General features: G+C 39.7%; 1 protein-coding gene across 3 annotated transcripts in view; it reads right to left on the bottom strand.

Moving 5' to 3' along the window:
* POGZ (pogo transposable element derived with ZNF domain) overlaps positions 1-18,879 on the bottom strand; it is a 53,912-nt gene that overhangs the window by 2,956 nt on the left and 32,077 nt on the right. The window contains exons 5-15 of one of the 3 annotated variants that reach the window (XM_036271916.1): positions 18,019-18,127; positions 16,497-16,787; positions 16,198-16,416; positions 13,636-13,742; positions 12,612-12,949; positions 12,063-12,217; positions 3,328-3,428; positions 2,710-2,856; positions 1,253-1,387; positions 986-1,158; positions 698-838 (exon numbers count right to left, since the gene is read on the bottom strand). In XM_036271916.1, the coding sequence (XP_036127809.1) occupies positions 698-838; positions 986-1,158; positions 1,253-1,387; positions 2,710-2,856; positions 3,328-3,428; positions 12,063-12,217; positions 12,612-12,949; positions 13,636-13,742; positions 16,198-16,416; positions 16,497-16,787; positions 18,019-18,127 (1,916 nt within the window). The remainder of the gene's footprint in view (positions 1-697; positions 839-985; positions 1,159-1,252; positions 1,388-2,709; positions 2,857-3,327; positions 3,429-12,062; positions 12,218-12,611; positions 12,950-13,635; positions 13,743-16,197; positions 16,417-16,496; positions 16,788-18,018; positions 18,128-18,879) is intronic. The other 2 variants (XM_036271917.1, XM_036271918.1) reach the window with 2 other exon arrangements.

The raw sequence follows: 18,879 nt of genomic DNA, 5'->3' as shown, positions 1-18,879 counted from the left end.
ACTAAACTAGAGATCACCAGCGACTGACAATGACCCAACAAAAGAGATGCCTCTTGTCCTGGCCAGGTGACTCAGTCGGTTGGAGCATCAACCTGTACACCAAAAAGGTTTCAGGTTTGATTCCCCATTGGGTCACATACCTAGGTTGTGGGTTCAACCCCTGGTCAGGGTGAATATATAAGGCAACCGATCAATGTTTCTCTCATACTGATGTTTTTCTCTCCCTCTCTCCTTCCTCCCTCTCACTTTAAAAAAAAAAAAAAAAAAAATCAATTAAGACATATTCTCAGGTGAGAATTAAAAAAAAGAGAGATGCCTCAAAACTTTTCCTATCATATAAGTATTTTTATTAATATGCATATGAATCACAGTGAGGGAAGGTTAGGATTAGGGTCTATGAAAATGCAAAGAGTGATTGAGAAGGCCTGGGGCTGGACCCAGAGGCTGCAATTCTAATGAGCTTCTGTGTTGTGCTGCTGGTCCTTGAACCACACTTTGAGTAGAAGGTTCCACAAAATCGCAGCACAGTCCATCAAAGACAAATGAACATGGGCTGGCTTCTCACTCTGCTCAGAGAGAAGGACAAAACAGCTCTAAGAACTGAAGGAGAAAATATACCATAAACAGGAGAAGGAATAAAAAGAGTTCTGGAGAATCTGAATTCACAGAGAGAAATACTGGTTTTATCATGACTTACTTGATCATGTGATTGGCATAAGCTCGAGAACAGCAGGTGCTATAGCGACACAGAGAGCAGTGAACATAAGTAGGAAAATGATTTGGGAAATCTGGGATCTCAAAGCTGCACTCCAGACACGTCTGCCGGCCCATAACACTCCTGTCAAGAAATAGGAAGATTTTTATAACTGCCTCTGGGCACCCCAAATGTAAGAACTTTAGACCACAGATCCTATTAAAAGGCTACCAGATTACACTGGGATGAAGAATAGCTGTGCCCACCCAAGCCCCAGCAGAAGGCACTAACATTTTCCTAACAGCTCTCTTCTGGATGTTGCGCTGGATGGGGGGATAAAGGAAGACTGGTAAAGGGTCCGTTGACGAGGTCAGTGGTCCTGCCTCCTGCAAGGTGCTGGGAGGTGCTTCATTGGAGGAGACAGGAACAGATCGTGGCTGCCCTCGGGAAGCCCGGATTGTCACCTGTGGGTCAAGGGAAGGAACAATTAGACATCAGATACTGAAAATCTCTATTCCTCTTCTGAATCTGTAAAGGAAATGTTGACAAACCCTTTACCTTGGTGCCTGGTTTCAAACCTTCCAGCTGTTTGGGTTTACGGAAGGTTTTATGGTGCTGAAGCTTGTGTTCAATTTTGTCCTTCGCAAAGAGAAACTGCAGCCGGCATTTGTTGCAGTGATAAACGTTCCTCTTCTGAAGGGAGAAAAAACAGGATCTTTTAATGCTTTCTAGTGAATTTTCTTCCAAGATGGTAGATCAATGCCAACCATACCATTCTTCACATCTTTCTGTTGATACACAACAGCAAAACCTACCAAAGGAAGAGAATACACACTTCCCATTCTCCCAAAGAAAGGTGGACTCAAAGCCAGGATGACTAGGTCCTCATACCATCTCTTCCTGACTTGCATTAATAATCTGGATGACTGGCTCAAGCTTTACTTGCCAATACTTTATATTTACAATGTGGACAGTGCTACCTGCTTCTGGACATTATTCTTTTTAATAAAATAAAATGTATATGGTAAAAAAAAAAATCATACTTTTTCTTCTGTAAGTTTGTCTTCAACTCTGATCCTTTGTCCCTTTGCACAAATACAACTTTGGACCAGTTTCTTGGGTTTCTTTCATGAACAATCATTTTACAAACACATACCTCTCCAATTACCACCTCCCTGTTTTTCCTTTCTTTGACAACTGAAATGATAGTACTTTTCTACACCTTTCTCTTTTTCCTCTCCAGACTGCTGTGTATTAAAGTCCTTCAACAAAAGGATCCATGTCTATGATTTTCTTCCCTAGGATAGGAGGCTGTACAACGTCAGCTGAGTTACAAGTGACAATCTCCATGCTGCTGTTTGAAAATACATTTGTGGTGTATTGTCAGCAGTCACTACTGTGCAAATGAGTGTATGGTCTAAGAGGGTGTTTACAAGTGAGTGTGGGCATGTTTGTACACACGTGTGAACATTAAGCATATCAGTCCAGGACTTAAAAACCCCTTCAATGGCTTCCCAATGACTTATTATAATGTTTAAACTCCTTTTCATGGCTTATAAGGTTCTCCATAATCTATACCCTATCTGACAACCTGCCCCTGTACCCCACACTTCGCAATGAACTTCTTGAACCTCCATACTCTCACTCTGTGCCTTTGAGCACACTGTTCTGTTCCACTTCATCCGGCTCATCCTTACTCATCCTTCATTCAGGTCTTCAACACCCTTCTTCCTGGAAGCCTTACTAGACTCCCAGAATATATATATGCTTTTCTATGTTCTGTATTTCCCCTAACAGAAACATTCTTCACGCTTTATTGTACTGTTTAATTATCTTGCTTGCCAGTAAATCTCTTAGCACCTAAACCTAGTACAATGTATATAATCAAAATTCAATCAACTTTTGCAAACACAAGTATATTCTTTTCTATCAAAATCATTTCCCTAGCTCAGCCCTGATCCCAGCATCCATAAATTTTAGAAATAAGAATATGGTCATTGCTTGGTGCCTGATACCTGGTGCCTCATGTAATGCTGTTGGAATGCGTTCCCATTTTTGAAGACCTTCAGGCAGTACGGGCACAGCAGATGCCGAGTATCCTCATGGATCATCCGAAAATGAACATCTACCTCAGAGTAGAGTGAGGAGCGATATTGACACACCTGAGTCACATAAGAGGCAAAGTAAGCTAAGAGTAAAGCCAAGAACTGAGGCCTCAGAAAAGAGGTAGCAACAAAAATGTTAAAATATGAAAACAAAATTTCTTAAATGTATAGATCAAGTCATTTTTCTGACTTTGTGATAAAAATCAGCAATGAATTGAGATAAAAATGAGGAAAGACAGGAAAGTCTGAGAACAATTCATGTTCTCTAGAGCAAAGTTTTCTCTGTCCATCTCCAAAGGGCAAGTTCAGAATACAGATACTCACTACTACATGCATATGTTCTTTTATGTTTATCTCCTGTGTGGAGAATCCTGAAAACAGGACCTGTGTTTACTATTTCTTATGTATCTCCTCTGTGTTCCTAAAACTGAGTGTGTGTGGTGGGTATTCAGCAATGGTCATGAGTGGATTCTTTGTTTTCAGCCTGAGAGCAAAGGGGCTGAAGCTCTCTAGGGAGAAAGGCAATACCTGGCAAACATAAGGCATCTCTCCAGGCTTATGAGTATCCTTCATATGCTGCAGAAATAGTGGCTCACTCTCAAACGCCCACTCACAGATCTTGCACTTGGCTGTGAGAAGAAAAATAATTAATAAATCCACCTGAAAATAAGACCAAGGTCCTCGTGACTTGCACTATTTTCTGAGTTCTATACCTTCATTTTCCATACATAGGAAATCAATGTCTCTTTCTTTAAAACGGTTCCATCTTATTGTCTGTGTAGCTGATAACAACTAACCTTGTCTCTAGCTCAGACTTCTTACCAAAGCTCCATTCTAGATTTTGAATTACCTACAAGACCTTTTTAATTGGACATTCCACCATCAAATCTAACCAAAGCAGCATCCTGCTGCTTCCCACTGTTTTTCTTCTCACTATCCTATCTCTTCCTGAGCTTGAAACACAGGTACTATCTCTGACTCCATACCCCTGTGTTGACACCATTATTTCAAAATGCATCTAGGAACTGCCACTTCTCCAATCTTACAGGCACAAACTTGGTAGAAGCCCAGACGATTTCCTACTGTTAATCGGCTAAACTCTGATTCCTTCTATTTCGCCAATAAATACAGTATCTATTTTTTCATATCATTACCAAATCAATTCTTTCAAAATAATGCATTACTTAATTCTTTTGCTCAAGGACAGACAATGAGTATCTCCTATGAATAATTCAACAAACATTTATTAAACATCTTAAATTAGTACAAATAAGAATCTGTCCTAAAAAAAACTGAGTATCAACTTCCAGTCAAGATAGCGATGTAGGTAAACGCAGTATCACCTCCTCCCACAACCATATCAAAATTACAACCAAACTACAGAACAACCATCATTCAGAATAGCCTGACATCAAGCTACAACTACAAAATTAAAGAAGCCACGTCTAGATTGGTAGGAGGGGTGGAGGCGTGGACGGACTGGTCTCACACCCACGTGTGGCGGTTAAAAATCAGGAGGATACCTCGGCTGTGAAGGTCCTCTCTGAGGGGTAAGGGGTCCCCGTCCCACATCAGGCTCCCAGCTCAGGGTTCCAGTGCCAGGAAGAGAAGTCCCCATCACTTCTGGCTGTAAAAACCAGCAGGTACTGAAGCTGAGGGAGGCTGAGGCTTCTAGAGTCCCAGGCAATTCCTCTTAAGGGCCCACACATGGACTTACTTGGACTAGCTCCTTCTGGGCTCCAGCGTTGGAGAGGCAGCTTGGGGGGCGCCAGGGACATACGGGGAAGAACTGAATTGTTCGGCATTGGGGCGAGAGCTGGAGGGGCAGCTTTCTCCTGGACAGACTTGCTGTGGGAGGCCGTTGTTCCTTAAGTGAAGGGCGGCAGACAGCAGCCATATCTGGGACTCCAGCAACCTGGCTCACACTGTTTGCCCCGCCCTAGTGATTCCCTGAGGCCCTGCCCCACCCAACTTTCAGGCCCACCCAAGCTGTTTCCAGTGGCTTTACCACAGGAATGGCCTGTCTTGGCTCCTGTTTCAGATTTTCCTAAATTCTCTCAAACAAGCAGCATCTGGTCTCAGCAACCCCCATACCTCTCGTTAAGTGGCCCCAGGCCAGGCACTAGAAGCAGCCAGCCTTGGTTCACAATTTTACTTCACCTGGGCACCTCCAAGCCCAGCACAAGAAGCATCCATCTGCAGATCACTTTGTAGCTTATGCCTGGTGGTCCCAGGTAGAACACAGGCAGTGGCTGACCTTGCCCCAGAACCAGCACATTCAGTGGACAGCTTTAGACTACATCAAAGCACCACCACTCAATCACCTCCACAAGTGACACACTCAATGGGTGGACTCGGTGGGTATCAAAGCCCTGCTGAACTAAGTCTTGCTCTGTGTGTTGGGCCCCTACTCCACTGATCCTCCATGGGAGTCAGAGGCCAATGGTCAGTGGGCACAGCCAGTCCTTGCAATTGATTAGTCTGAGTAAATCCCTCCCATTGATGGGACAATAGCAACCAAGACTCAATCACAACAGAAGGGTGTACAGTCCACATTAAGGGTGCACCTCAAGGGCCCAGCCGGGGTAATCAGGGAGGTTGTGCCACTGGACCCTACAGGACACCTACAACAATAGGCCACCCTACAAAGTCTAGGAGAAATAGCAACTCTATCTAATACATAAAAACAACAAAGGGAAGCAGCCAAAATGAGGAGACAAAGAAACATGTCCCAAGAGAAAGAATAAAACAAAATTCCAGGAAAAGAACTAAACAAAATGGAGATAAGCAATCAATCAGATGCAGAGTTCAAAACACTGGTTATAAGGATGCTCAAGGAACTTAATGAGACCTTCAAGAAACTTAGTGAGACTTTCAAGGAACTTAAGGAGACCTCCAAGACACTTAGTGAGAACATCAATAACATTTAAAAAACCCAGTCAGAAACGAAAGATGCCCTAACTGAAATAAAGAATAATTTACACGGAATCAATAGTAGAGAGGGGGAAGCCAAGAAGCAAACCATCAAATTAGAATATAAGGAAGCAAAAAACACACAATCAGAACAGCAAAAAGCAAAAATAATTTTTAAAAATGAGAACAGCGTAAGGAGCCTCTGGGACCACTTCAAGCGTACCAACATTCGCATCATTGGAATGCCAGAAGGAGAAGAGAAAGAGCAAGCAATTGAAAATCTATTTGAAAAACTAATGACAGGAGCCCTGACTAGTTTGGCTCAGCGGTTAGAGCATCAGCTCGTGGACCGGAGAGTCCCAGGTTTGGTTCCCACTAACGGTACGTACCTCGGTTGCAGTTTGTCCCTCGCCCCACTTAAGGTTGTGTGGGTGGCAACCAGTCAATGTGTCTCTCTCTTCCTCCCTCTCTCCCTCCTGCTCTATCTGAAGATAAATGCCAAAATGCCCTCGGGTGAGGATAAAAAATAAATAAATAACAGGAAAGTTCCCTAACTTGGTAAAGGAAACAGACATCCAAGTTCAGGAAGCACAAAGAGTCCCAACAAAATGAACCCGAAGAGGTCCACACCAAGACACATCACCATCAAGATGCCAAAGGTTAAACACAGAGAGAATCTTTTTTTTTTTTTTAAATCCTCACCCGAGGGCATTTTTCCACTTTTTGTTCAGATAGAGTGGGAGGGAGAAAGAGAAACATCAACGTGAAAGGGACACATCAAGTGGCTGCCAACCGCATGACCCAATCAAGGCCGGGGACAAACTGCAACCAAGGTACGTGCCCTCAGCAGGAACTGAACCCGGGTCTCTCAGGACCGCAGGCCGACGCTCTAACCGCTGAGCCAAACCAACCAGGGCCAAAGAGAGAATCTTAAAAGCAACCAGAGAAAAGCAGTTAGTTACCTACAAGGGAGCGCCCATAAGACGTCAGTCAATTTCTCAAAAGAAACTTTGCAGGCCAGAAAGGAGTGGCAAGAGATATTCAAAGTGATGAAAAGCAACAACCTACAACCAAGATTACTCTATCCTGCAAAGCTATCATTTAGAATCGATGGACATATAAATTGTTTCCCAGACAAAAAAAAAAAGCTAAAGGAGTTCATCACCATCAAACCAGTATTATATGAAATGTTGAAGGGTCTTCTTAAAGGAGGAGAATAAAAACATAAACAATAAAATGGCAATAAATACATATCTATCAACTGAATCTACAAACAAAATGAGCAAGCAGAACAGAAACAGACTCATAGATACAGAGAAGTTTTTGCTGCTTGCCAAATGGGAGGGGGTTGGGGGGATGGGTGATGAAGATGAAGGAATTAAGAAGTACAAATTGGTTGTCAGTCAGACTGATGAACCTCAGAGGGAAGGGGGGAGGGAGGGCGGGAAGAGATAAACCAAAGAACTTCTATGCATATATGCATAATCAATGGACACAAACAATAGTGTGGGGAAGGCAGGAGGGGGACAGGATTGGGGAGGGGGTCAATGGGGGATAAAAAGGGGTCATCTGTAATACATACAACAATAAAGATGTTTAAAAAAAACAACTGAGAATCATGAACAGAAGTTCTTGCCTTGTTATCAGTTGTGTTATCACAGTATTAACAAATTTAAGATAACTTTGTAACTGACCATTTTGTTAAGCTTATAGGGCTGCAATTCTGAATTTTTGGTAACATTTTTAATTTAACCTACATATTTCAATTATATAAGCAAAATAAAGGTGGTTATTTATATTTTTACTGTCACTGAGATTATTTTCAAGTTTCTGCAAGTATGGAAATTATAAATTTGAATAAACATTTACTGGACAATGTCCAATCCCTGCCCCCCCACCCCAAAGATGAGTGAAGTCAAGATAATTCTTTAAAGTAAAACACCCAGGGTGTTTTCATCTGGAGTCCAGAAATGAGGTCTCAGGAAATCCAAGTATCCTCTGAAATTATTTGTAGAAAAGAATAATGTCTATTTTTCTAGGAAGATAATTCACAAGTTTTGTGTTCATGCTCAAAGGGGTTTGAAACCTATATAGAACCACTGCCTAAAGGTACATTAGGTGCTACGAGGACATATACAGACATGAAACACTCTGCCTAGAGGAATGAGGAAAAGCTGTAAGCTATATAAGCTGAACCTTGAAAGAAAAATAGGAGTTTGCAGTCAGAAGAGCCAAGAGAAGAACAGGAGCAAAGGCATGGAGGTATGGAAGTGCATGGCATGTTTGGAAAACCATAACTAGTGGCACAATATTTTCTCCTGTTCTGTCCCCTTATCTTTTAATTTCATTCGTTCCACTTGTTTTTTTCTTTTCTAGAACTCCTCAAAACATGGGTGTTTTGCAACCTGCTGTCCAACCCTTATACTACATGTTTTCCACGGACAATCTCAACCTCGAAGGCTTTTCTTATTACCTACGTATCAAGCTCTATTGTTACTGCTGTCACATAACGTCCATAATAATATAAAGCAATTTCTAATGCACAAATACCACGCTAAGATTTATGCATATTATCTTATATACCAAGAAAATCTGTGCGATAGGAATCTAAGATATAGTGGATTTAAAAGATCTCTCATAATCTTTTCACATCTGTTGGACAGGGGAAGAAGCTGGTGTGGAAAAGATTCAAGAGGGAGACTTGATTTTCCAAAGTGACTATCCTAACACTGTCCCTCCCAGCACCATTACCCTCACCATCTTAACATTTAACCCGTCTCTTACTTTGATAAAGAGGTGTACTGTAAACTACTGTAGTTTCTGCTTCCTATTCTCCAAATTACAGAAGGATAGAGTCCTTATGCCTTTCTAAGGCTCATCCAATATCATCATTCCATGTGTTCCAAGATTTTATCAAGTGATTAATCTTCCCTCTCTGGAGTCTTTTACTATACAGTATCCTCCCAACACTTGAATTTGGTTAAGCACCCTGAAGCATTCTCTCAATTCTACCTCTTCCTCAGTTTTCTGCCCTTAAACAAGTATGAAGAAAAACACAATGCTATTAAGATTACATTGTTACCATAATTAAATATACTGATCCATTATATTTTAGGGACAATTCAGGAAATTAGAAAAGGAAACTAGGTATTAGATAATATTAAAGTTTTATGTTGTTAAGTCTTGACACAGGTACTATGGCTATACAGAGAAAAATGTCCTCACTTTTTAGAGACACATACTAAATCATTTAGGAACAAAATGTCATTATATCCATAATTCAATTTAAAAACACTAGAAAATTAAAGAAATTTCTAAACTGAAAAGAAAGTAGTGGGTCCCAAAATATTAACATTAAAAAATAAGCTTTTTCATTCAGGATCTGCCTTGGGTGCAGAAAAGGGAGTTACAAAAGAATCTAATAATAAAATTGAGATATACTAAAGTATATAAAAGGTATTTACTGCTTGGTTAAACAATTTCTCAAATTTCAATTTGTGTAAATTTTAAGTCATAAGATACTCAACAACTAAAAGTCAGGGATAACAGAATGGTAAGTCAAGTGAAAGACGGAAGAGATTCTGTATTGTTTCCTCTTTCCATAAAGAAATAACTTCCAGCCCTGGCTAGTTTGGCTCAGTGGTTAGAGTGTCAGCCCACGGACTGTTGTAGGTTTGATCCCTGGCCCTGGTCAGGGTCCTGCAGAAGGCAACCAATCGATGTCTCTTTCTCACATTGATGTTTCTCGCTCTCTCTTTCCCCCTCCCTGTCCCTCCCTCCCTCCCACTCTATCTGAAAAAAAATAAATAAATGGAAAAATATCCTTGGGTAAAGATTAAAAAAAAAGAAATAACTTCCACTTATCTTTGCTATGTACAGTCCATGCATAAATAGACACACAAAAACCCACTGACCAGATTCAATATTAAAATGAGCTAGGTATTTTCACTGGGATGTGCAGGTGAGTTATTCAGGATTCCTATCACTGACAGTGAAGAATTTGGGGTCCTATCCTAGACCAAATTGGCTACTCTTGCCACTACACTGGTTGATTTCAGTATCTACATCAATCCCAAATGATTAGTCCAAAGTTTCACTGTCCAGTATGGTAACCACCAGTGACATGTTGCTCATGGACACCTGAAATGTGGAAAGCTCAAAGTGAGATTTGCTGTGAGTGTAATATATATACCAGATTTTTAAAAAATCTATTTTCCATTTTTTAAATATATTTTTATTTTTAGAGAGATCGACGTGAGAGAGAAACACAGACTGGCTACCTCATACACAGCCCCCAACTGGGGATTGAGCTCGAAACCCAGGCATGTGCCCTGACCAGAAGTTGAACGAGCAACCCCTCAGTGCATGGGAGGATGCTCAACCAACTGAGCCATAACAGCCAGGGCTAATTTTCTTTTCTTTTTTTAATTTTAGTAGGTATACAATATTAGTTTCAGGCGTATAATATATAGTAACTCAACATTTATAAATCTTACAATGTGATCATCACACTAAGTCTAGCAATCATCTGTTACCATGCAAACTTACCACAATATTAAAAATCTGCCCTTTAGCGCTGGCTGGTTTGGTTCAGTGGTTAGAGCGTCGGCCTGCGGTCCAGAGAGACCCATATGTGGTTCCTGCTAAGGGCACGTACCTTGGTTGCAAGTTTGTCCCCAGCCTTGGTTGGGTTGTGCGGGTGGTAGCCACTTGATATGTCCCTTTCACATCAATGTTTCTCTCTCTCTCTCTGTTCCTCTCTCTCCGTCCCACTCTAGCTGAACAAAAAATGGAAAAAGTATCTTCGGGTGAGGATTAAAAAAAAAAAAAATCTGCTCTTTACTGGGAAAAACGTTAACTATCTCATTAATGTTTAAGGTTTGGCTCAGCGGTTAGAGCGTCGACCTATGGTCCAGAGAGACCCGGGTTCAATTTCTGCTAAGGGCATGTACCTCGGTTGCAGTTTGTCCCTGGCCCTGGTTGGGTCGTGCGGGTGGCGACTACTCGATGTGTCCCTTTCACATCAATGTTTCTCTCTCTCTCTTCCTCTCTCTCCCTCCCGCTCTATATGAACAAAGAATGGAAAAATGTCCTCCGGTGAGAATAAAAAAATAATAGTAATAAAAAAATAATAATAAATTGTGATTACATGCTAAAATAACTATTTTGGATATGAGGTGAATAAAATATACTATTAAAATTAATTTCAGCTTTTTAAAACTTTATTTAAAATGGCTATTTAAAAAATTTAAATTACATGTGTAGCTCACATATTTGACCAGTACCAGTTCAAGCCACTCATGGCAATCCCATCCCCCTTGCAAATATGACCAAGGCCAAGGAAGTATAAAGGAAAAGCAATTCTGCCGTGTAAGAAACAGATTCAGGGAAGACATGGTCTCTTCTTTACCCATACAATTTTGTGTCTGAATGTAATGCCTAAGATTAACACCGCCAGAGACAAGAGAAACAGAGAAGCTTCAAGCCCTCTCAGTTAAATGACAGATGTCCTTATTGTTTAATTACGTTAGTCAAGAATTTTAACTTGCCGCAAAAGCATCCACATGCTATGCATGTTTCTGGTCTTTACACCTGTGCTCATGCTTTTCCCATCACCTAAAAGCTTTTCTTACTACTTACCATCCATGTAAACCCTTCTTGTATTTAAAGACCCTAAAAACTTAAGCATGACTTTCTGTGCAATCTGGCCACAAGGATTTTTTCCCTTCTCTGAACAGTTTCACCAACTCATGGTGAAACATACCATGCTTATATTTATAATAAATATACTGTGTTGTTCTTACATTTTCCTATATTTATATAGTGTTTATGTCTTCGACAAAACAAGGACTCTCTTAATGGACACAGAAAATATTCTAGAAGACCGGGGTCAAATTCTCATAATGTCATCTTACTAAGGCATATGGTCCTAAGTAAATGACTAAATTTTTTGAAGGCACTGTTCTCAATTGTAAAGTACTTTATAATAAATATTATCTTTTAACCTACATAAACCCCATCAGGAGACCAACTAAAATGGAGGTCCAAATATACATGTTCCTTCTATAAAAGGATCTAGGTAATAATCCACTATGTTTCTTTCTCCAGTGGTCCCTAAACCAAAGCCCCTACTAATTCAGGATCTAGCACTGAACTCAATTTATGCTGAATAGAACATAAGTCAGGCTTGAAAGAAAACAGGGCAAGTGAGGTAAGGAATTGACTACAAATAGGCAAAGAACTTCCTCTACACTGTCACCCACATATAAATAAATATAAACAGCTCCCCCTACTGCCATTTAATGATAAAGAGCTAAGTATATCCTTAGAATTTGAGTTTCCAAACTTACTAGTTGATTCATAAGGACTATGAACATTTTCCAAGTGACACTGGAGCTGAAAGGGAGTAGAAAACTGGCGATAACAGTGTTGGCAGATAGTATGACCATCCACTTCACCATTCTGCTGATCAAGTTCTACATGGTGTTTCATATGGTTCATGAATCTGTAGTATAGCACAAAGAGAAAGTACAGAAAACATAAAAATCAACAGCCTTGGAGACATGTAACAGCAGAATCACAAAACAGACCTTACCTGCTCCTCCCGCCCTCTCCACTTCCTCTCTTAAAGAACCCAGAAAAGGGTTCTTGAAACTAAGACTTCTGTGGAAGGAGATACACTGGTCTCCCTCACTCTACCCAGTTATTTTTTATTTATTACTACAATATGTCCTTCTATTGTACTAACTATGATTTAATGATAATCCTTAGCTAAGACTGGATATAATAGCTAAAATTTAGGTAAGTCTTTCTCCGAAGACAAAGAAAGACTTAAACATATTAGGAAAATTTCATTCGTTTCTTGTCCAAGGTAACCTCCAAGGCTCTTTAACACTTACCGGATGTTGTTTTTTAGCCTTTTGGTACAATGTGGGCATCGGAAAGATGTAGCGACCTTAGGGAAGTTTGTGAGTTGGGCTACTTTGCCACCATCCCGTCCATAGTAGAAGTCATCTACTAGCATAATGAGCTTGGTCTGAACAGCATCACCCACATTCTCATTTGGCTCTGGTACTTTGGTAGGTGGTGACAGAGTAGGAATTGGTGTTGAAGAGGGTGTGGAAGCAACAGGAACTGTTTTCTCAGGGGATGAGGGCTTTGCTGCTGATGGGACACTGGGTTCTGAATCCAGAGACTTTCCTTTCTTCTGGTATTCAACCATTTCTGGGCAACAGTACTATAAAGAAAGATGACCTCTAATCATTCTGGTTATCCTGGGGGCTAGAGTGTGCTAACTCCCCAACTTCACTAATATTCATTGACTAAGTTTGATTCTAGGTGGTCTCATCCAGCTTTCACCCTCAAGTTCTCCATAGTACTTCCAAGTGTCACTTTTTTTCTAGTGTATATGTATTGACAGCCACATGCCACTCCAAACACCTTATCTTGTACTTCTCCTTCCTGCTTTAGCTCCTGTAACCATTCACTAGCATAATTTGGTTCTGAGCTCTCTGGCAGGAAGAAGTTCCAACCTCTGCATCTAGACTAATATCAAAAAACAAAAAGGTTAGAAATGGGAACTGGTTAACAGCTCCTAATTCATCAATGACACATAAGCAGAAAATGAACTGAGGCCAACTTGGTTTGAGTTCTGGTTATCTAACACACTTGACATGTGCAGTTTCAAAATCTACCACAACTAAGGAATTAAGGATGCATAAATTCTGATCTATTTCAGGGTTTTAAAATGTATCCTATGACATTTCACAGTATATAACTCTTCTAAAACAGTTCAAAAGACAAAGCGACTCTTTAAAAAGCTTCCAAGTCATTTTCAAGTCCCTGCTTCACAAGCTCCTAATGTGATAGGTATACAGTGGTAGCTCTTTAAACGGGATCCCCATCACAAGTGATATCACTTACACACATGTGACCTCTCAAAGCTTCAGTTACACGGAATTGAGCATTACACCGTGGACATATTTTCCGGCCACCATCTTGGAGATCAAACGTGGGGATGGAAGAGGTCACTGGAAGAAGTGAGAAGCATTGATAAGATTAATAAGATGATACTGGGTAATATTACTGGCCTTTTGGAAAAAGGTTACACTCCACGAGAGGCAATATCAAGGTTGGTAGGCAAGCATGAAAGATCACTATGAGGGTAATTTCTTTTACCATTCTTCTAACTCTACACCAAGGGTCAGTAAATTATGGCTCATAGACCAAATCTAGCCAGCAGCCAGTTTGTTTGGCTCATGGGCTAAGAATGACTTTTACTTTTTGTTGTTTTTTTTCTTTGATTATGGTAAAAGATACATTACATACAACTTACTTCTTAACCAATCTTAAGTGTACAGTTGTGTTAAGTACATTCACAATGTTGTGCAAGCAATCTCCAGAAGTTTTCTCATCTTGCAATAAAACTCTATACCCATTAACTCCCCATTCCCCACTCATCCTGGCAATCACCTTTCTCTACTTTGTGTCTCTGTGAATCTGACTACTCTAGGTACCTCACATAGTGGAATCATATAGTATTTATCCTTTGTGACTGGCTCACTTAACATCATGGCCTCAAGGTTCATGAATGCTACAGCATGTGTCAGAACGTCTTTCTTTTAAAGGCTGAACAGTATACATTTTATGTATATACCACATTTGTTTATTCATTCATAGGTTGAAGGACATCTGACATGCTTCCACCTCTTGGCTATTATGAATAATGCTGCTATAAAGATGGGTGCACAAATGTCAGTTTGGGTCCATGCTTTCAATTATTTTAGATATATTACCCATGTGGTGATTTTTTAAAAAATTTCATTTATTTATTTATTTATTTATTTATTTATTTATTTATTTATTTATTTAATTGATTTGAGAGAGAGAAAGAGAGGAAGAGAAAGGAAGAAAAACACCAATTTATTCCACTTACTTATGCATTCATTGGTTGATTCTTGTATGTGCCCTGGCTGGCTATGGAACCCGCAACCTTGGCATATTGGGATGACGCTCTAACCAACTGAGCTACCTGGCCAGGGCTCATATGGTAATTTTGTTTCTTTTTTCTTTTTTTTTAAATATCATTATCAGTAGTAAAAATCACGCTATTTTACATTCCCACCAGCACAGCACAATGGTTCCACTTTTTTGACATCGTCACCAACATTTGTTATTTTGCTTTTCGGATAATAGCCATCCTAATGGCTGTGAAGTGGTATCTCATTGTGGTTTTGATTTATATTTCCCTAATTATTTGTGATGTTTAGTATCGCTTCATGGGCTCAGTATAATAAATCTTCTTTGGAGAAAGGTCTATTCAACACCTTTGCCCATTTTTGAATTGAATGGTTGTTCTTTTGTTGTGAAGTTGTAGAAGTTCTTTATGTATTCTGGACATTAATCTCTTATCAGGTATTTGATTACAAATATTTTCTCCTATACAGTGGCTTGCCTTTTCGGTACTGTTGAGAGTCGTTTGTTGCCCTGAAGACTTTAGTTTTGATGTAGTCTTACTTTTTTCTTTTTTCTTTTGTTGCCTGTGTTTTTGGTGTCATATGCAAAAAATCACTGCCAAATCCAATATCATGAAGCTTTCCCCCCGTGTTTTCTTCTAAGAGTTTTATAGTTTTAGCTCCATGTTTAGGTCTTTGATTCACTCAGTTAATTTTTATATATGGTAAGGGTCCAACTTCCATTTTTTTCATGTGGATAATCGTTTCTCCCAACACCATTTGCTTACAGGTTTTTACATTTTTAAATGGTTGAAATAAAAGCAAAAAAAGAATAAGATCTTTGGACACATGAAAATTAAATGATATTCAAAATTCAGAGTCCATAGATAGTCTTGGTGAAGCAGTCATGCTCACTCCCCTTCATATTATCTGTGGCTGCATTTGAACCACAACGGTCGAGTTGAGTAGTTGTGACATAGACCACATTGTGCATAAGACCTAACATATTTACAGAGTAAGTTTGCCTACCCCTACTCTAGACTGTTAAAAACCCTCATCCTCGCCCTGGCCAGTTTGGCTCAGCGGTTGAGCGTTGGCCTTTGGACCAGAGAGTCCTGGGTTTGGTTCCCGCTAGGGGCATGTACCACCAAAAAACAAAAAAAAAAACAAAAAAAACCTCATCCTCATATCTTTCTATACCTGCAAACCTCTCTACCAAATCCTGACTTTAAAACCTTGTTCAGAAATCCATCTCATCTATGAAGCCACCTTTTGATTGACCCACCCATATCTGATCAATCGATCCATTTCACTAATCTGCAAAGTACAATTACAGAATTCCTTGTAGTTGATTCAGTTACTTTTCACAAATGGCTATCCCCTTTACTATACTAAAGTTTCTGTGAGAACAGATTGTAGCAACTATATTCTATATTATTTCTCTATTTCATAGTATAAAGTTCTGATACAACATATATTTATTATTGTTTTTTAAATAATTGGCTGCTCAGAGTCTTTCAGGTTATTGTACCTTTCATTGAAGACTCAGGTCCGCTGGTTCTCTGAGAGCCATGGGAAGAGTTGTTGTTGGATACCACCACTGGCCCGGGACTCTGGCCCAGGGAAGGGATGGTGTTAAGGGTATTCACCAGTTTGGCCACTTCATTGCTATTTTCACCTGTAACCCCAGGTCGCTTCACAGTGACAAAGCTGGTAATGCTCACTGCAGGTGGAGAGGGGAAGGAGGGAGCTATGTTGGCCAAGTGATAATCATCTGTTCTCCACCCACCACCCCATCCAGCTCTACCGTCTCCTCTTCCCAAACCTCACCTAGCTTGGGATTTGAGGTCTGGTTGGCTTGGCCTGGAGGCTGAACAGCGAGTTGCCCCAATGAGGTTGGCTGTGTGGCGGTAGGAGTGGTGGAAGTGCTGGGAGTGGACTTGGTCTGCTGGGACTGGGACTGTGGGACGGTGCTTCGAATGGTGAGAGTGGCTGGGATGACAGTGGTGAAGGTGTTGGTGGTGGGCCGCACAGGCATTGTGGAGCCTGGCCTCACTGGGGTCATCTGAGAGAACACTTGTGGGACTCCAACTGTCGGCTTAACAAACTGGGTACCTGGAGCTTCAAAAGAGAGACAAAGAAAAGTACCAAATCTTGGTCAATAAGCTCACCTATAATACATTGCCCCTGTCTTTACTGGAAATACTGGCATAGAAAATTATCATTTCCCCAAACTGACTGGTGACCATCAGAGGTTACCAAGAATATCTTAGATTCTAATATTTAAGAAGATAACAGGCATGCAAGCTGATAAAAGAAATTAGTTTAGATAACCAGCCCTAAAAAGATTAAACTAAAGAAAGAAGAGTCCCATCAATCCTCCCAAAACACTTTACCACACTGCCTTTTCTATTCTAAGAATATGATAAAAGGAGCTTGACCTTGGTATTAGAAGAGAAAAAATGGGTATAGAGTGGGAGGCAGTATGAGTATATATAGGTCCAAAGGGTAGACTTGGTCCTAAAAAAAGCAATCTTTCTCAGAATACCAAAGAGGTCTTCTATTCTCTTATATAAATTCAAACAGAAGAACAGCTATGTCACTCTACTAGGTTGTCTCAAAGATGAGAGTCTCCTGGCTCAGCTACAGACAATTCCACTGACATACATTTAGGAAATATCAGAACTAGATAGCTGATAAGCTCAACAGACTGAAGGCCAAAATTCTCTGTGGGCTCCAAGAACAACAACACTCTGTGGGCTCCGAAGACAAGCTACAGAGATACCCTTACAACAACTCAACTAAGATATTCTTTTTTGGCCTGAATTATAATGAAGTTAGGTACTAAATAAGGAACTGGGGGGAAATTACAAGACTTAAAAAGAAATACTAACTACTCATTGGCAATATTTATCCTCAAAGGATATGTTATTTGTTTAATTTATATCCAAAAATCTATACTAAAATTAAAGCAAAATAAAGTTTATTATCCTAGCATGTATAAGAGTAGAATTATAAGGAATATGAAATTTGGGAGTTTGCATTAATAATAATTATTCAGGAGAACAAACTTCATAGCTGACTAAAACATGAGAAACATAAAAATGACTGTGTAAACCCTGTTTTACTATTTCATGAAGGGTGGTAAAAAGTTAAAAATAAATAAATAAAACCACCACCCTGGCCAAAGGTTAGAAATAGTTTTCAAAAAAATAGACTTCAATCAATATGAATTTTATAATTTTAGATTTTCCTTAAATACAATTTTTAAATGACCTGGAATATTTTGAGACAATAAAAACAAATCTTCAGGATGCGAGTTTATTATACATGGACAGACATTTTTCCTTACCTGGGACTAGTGTAATTGGTCTAACCGTTTGGCCTTGCTGTACGTTCAGCACAATCCCAACCTGATTCATTGCATTTTGTACAGGCCGGACATTTCTTACAGGAAATCCCTGCATTAAAAAGCAAAATGATCTTTAACAAGGAGATCAGCTAACACTAGCAGAGACTGCAGTAAGGCCGACATCCAAAAAAATTCCCACACTCTTATCTAATGGTCTCTCTCTCTCTAGAGTTAGAGTTTTTAAATGACTAAGATGGAGAAATTTAGGAATTCTGGCAAACTTTTGAGTGACAAAATATCAAAATTGAAGAACAAGCTTTGTTACATATGAGAAAAATGAAAACCTACTTCCTGTTTTAAGAAAATCTCAGTTTAAAAAAATTAAATCAAAGATTGGCCCCTAAATTGCTAAAGGCATAGAAGGGGAAAAAAAAAAAATGACACTAACAGTATTCACTAGAATGGTTCAACCAACAAACAATTTTAAGAAATTGTTCCTAAAGTCCACTTCAAAGGCCATAAATCCCTGGCAAATTTCTAAGAGAAGAGTTTGTAACTTAGGAAGCCAAAGGCAAAGAGAAGCATTTTTGCCTTTACATTCCACATAAGCATTAGGCTTTCAACTTTAATTCACATTATTTATCAAATAAGTCATCTTTCTTCTCTTCCAAAGATCTGTCCACACTTCACCAATTTCACAAATAGACTTCCAAAAGTCAAATTACCCTATTTTAAGAAAAGCAGCCCAAGCAAGGACAAGAAGCCTTGAGGGCCAAATGTTAAGGTTTCTGAATCCAAGTTTTCCCACTAATTTCTGCCCAGACCTCAAATGACTTAATAGCCCTCTAAGGGGTATGAAGA

Source organism: Molossus molossus, unplaced genomic scaffold (assembly GCF_014108415.1).
Source record: "Molossus molossus isolate mMolMol1 unplaced genomic scaffold, mMolMol1.p scaffold_m16_p_20, whole genome shotgun sequence".
In the NCBI taxonomy this organism is placed as follows: Eukaryota; Metazoa; Chordata; class Mammalia; order Chiroptera; family Molossidae; genus Molossus; species Molossus molossus.
The sequence above is the reverse complement of the archived record's forward strand: the minus strand, read 5'-3'. Positions and strand labels throughout refer to the sequence as shown.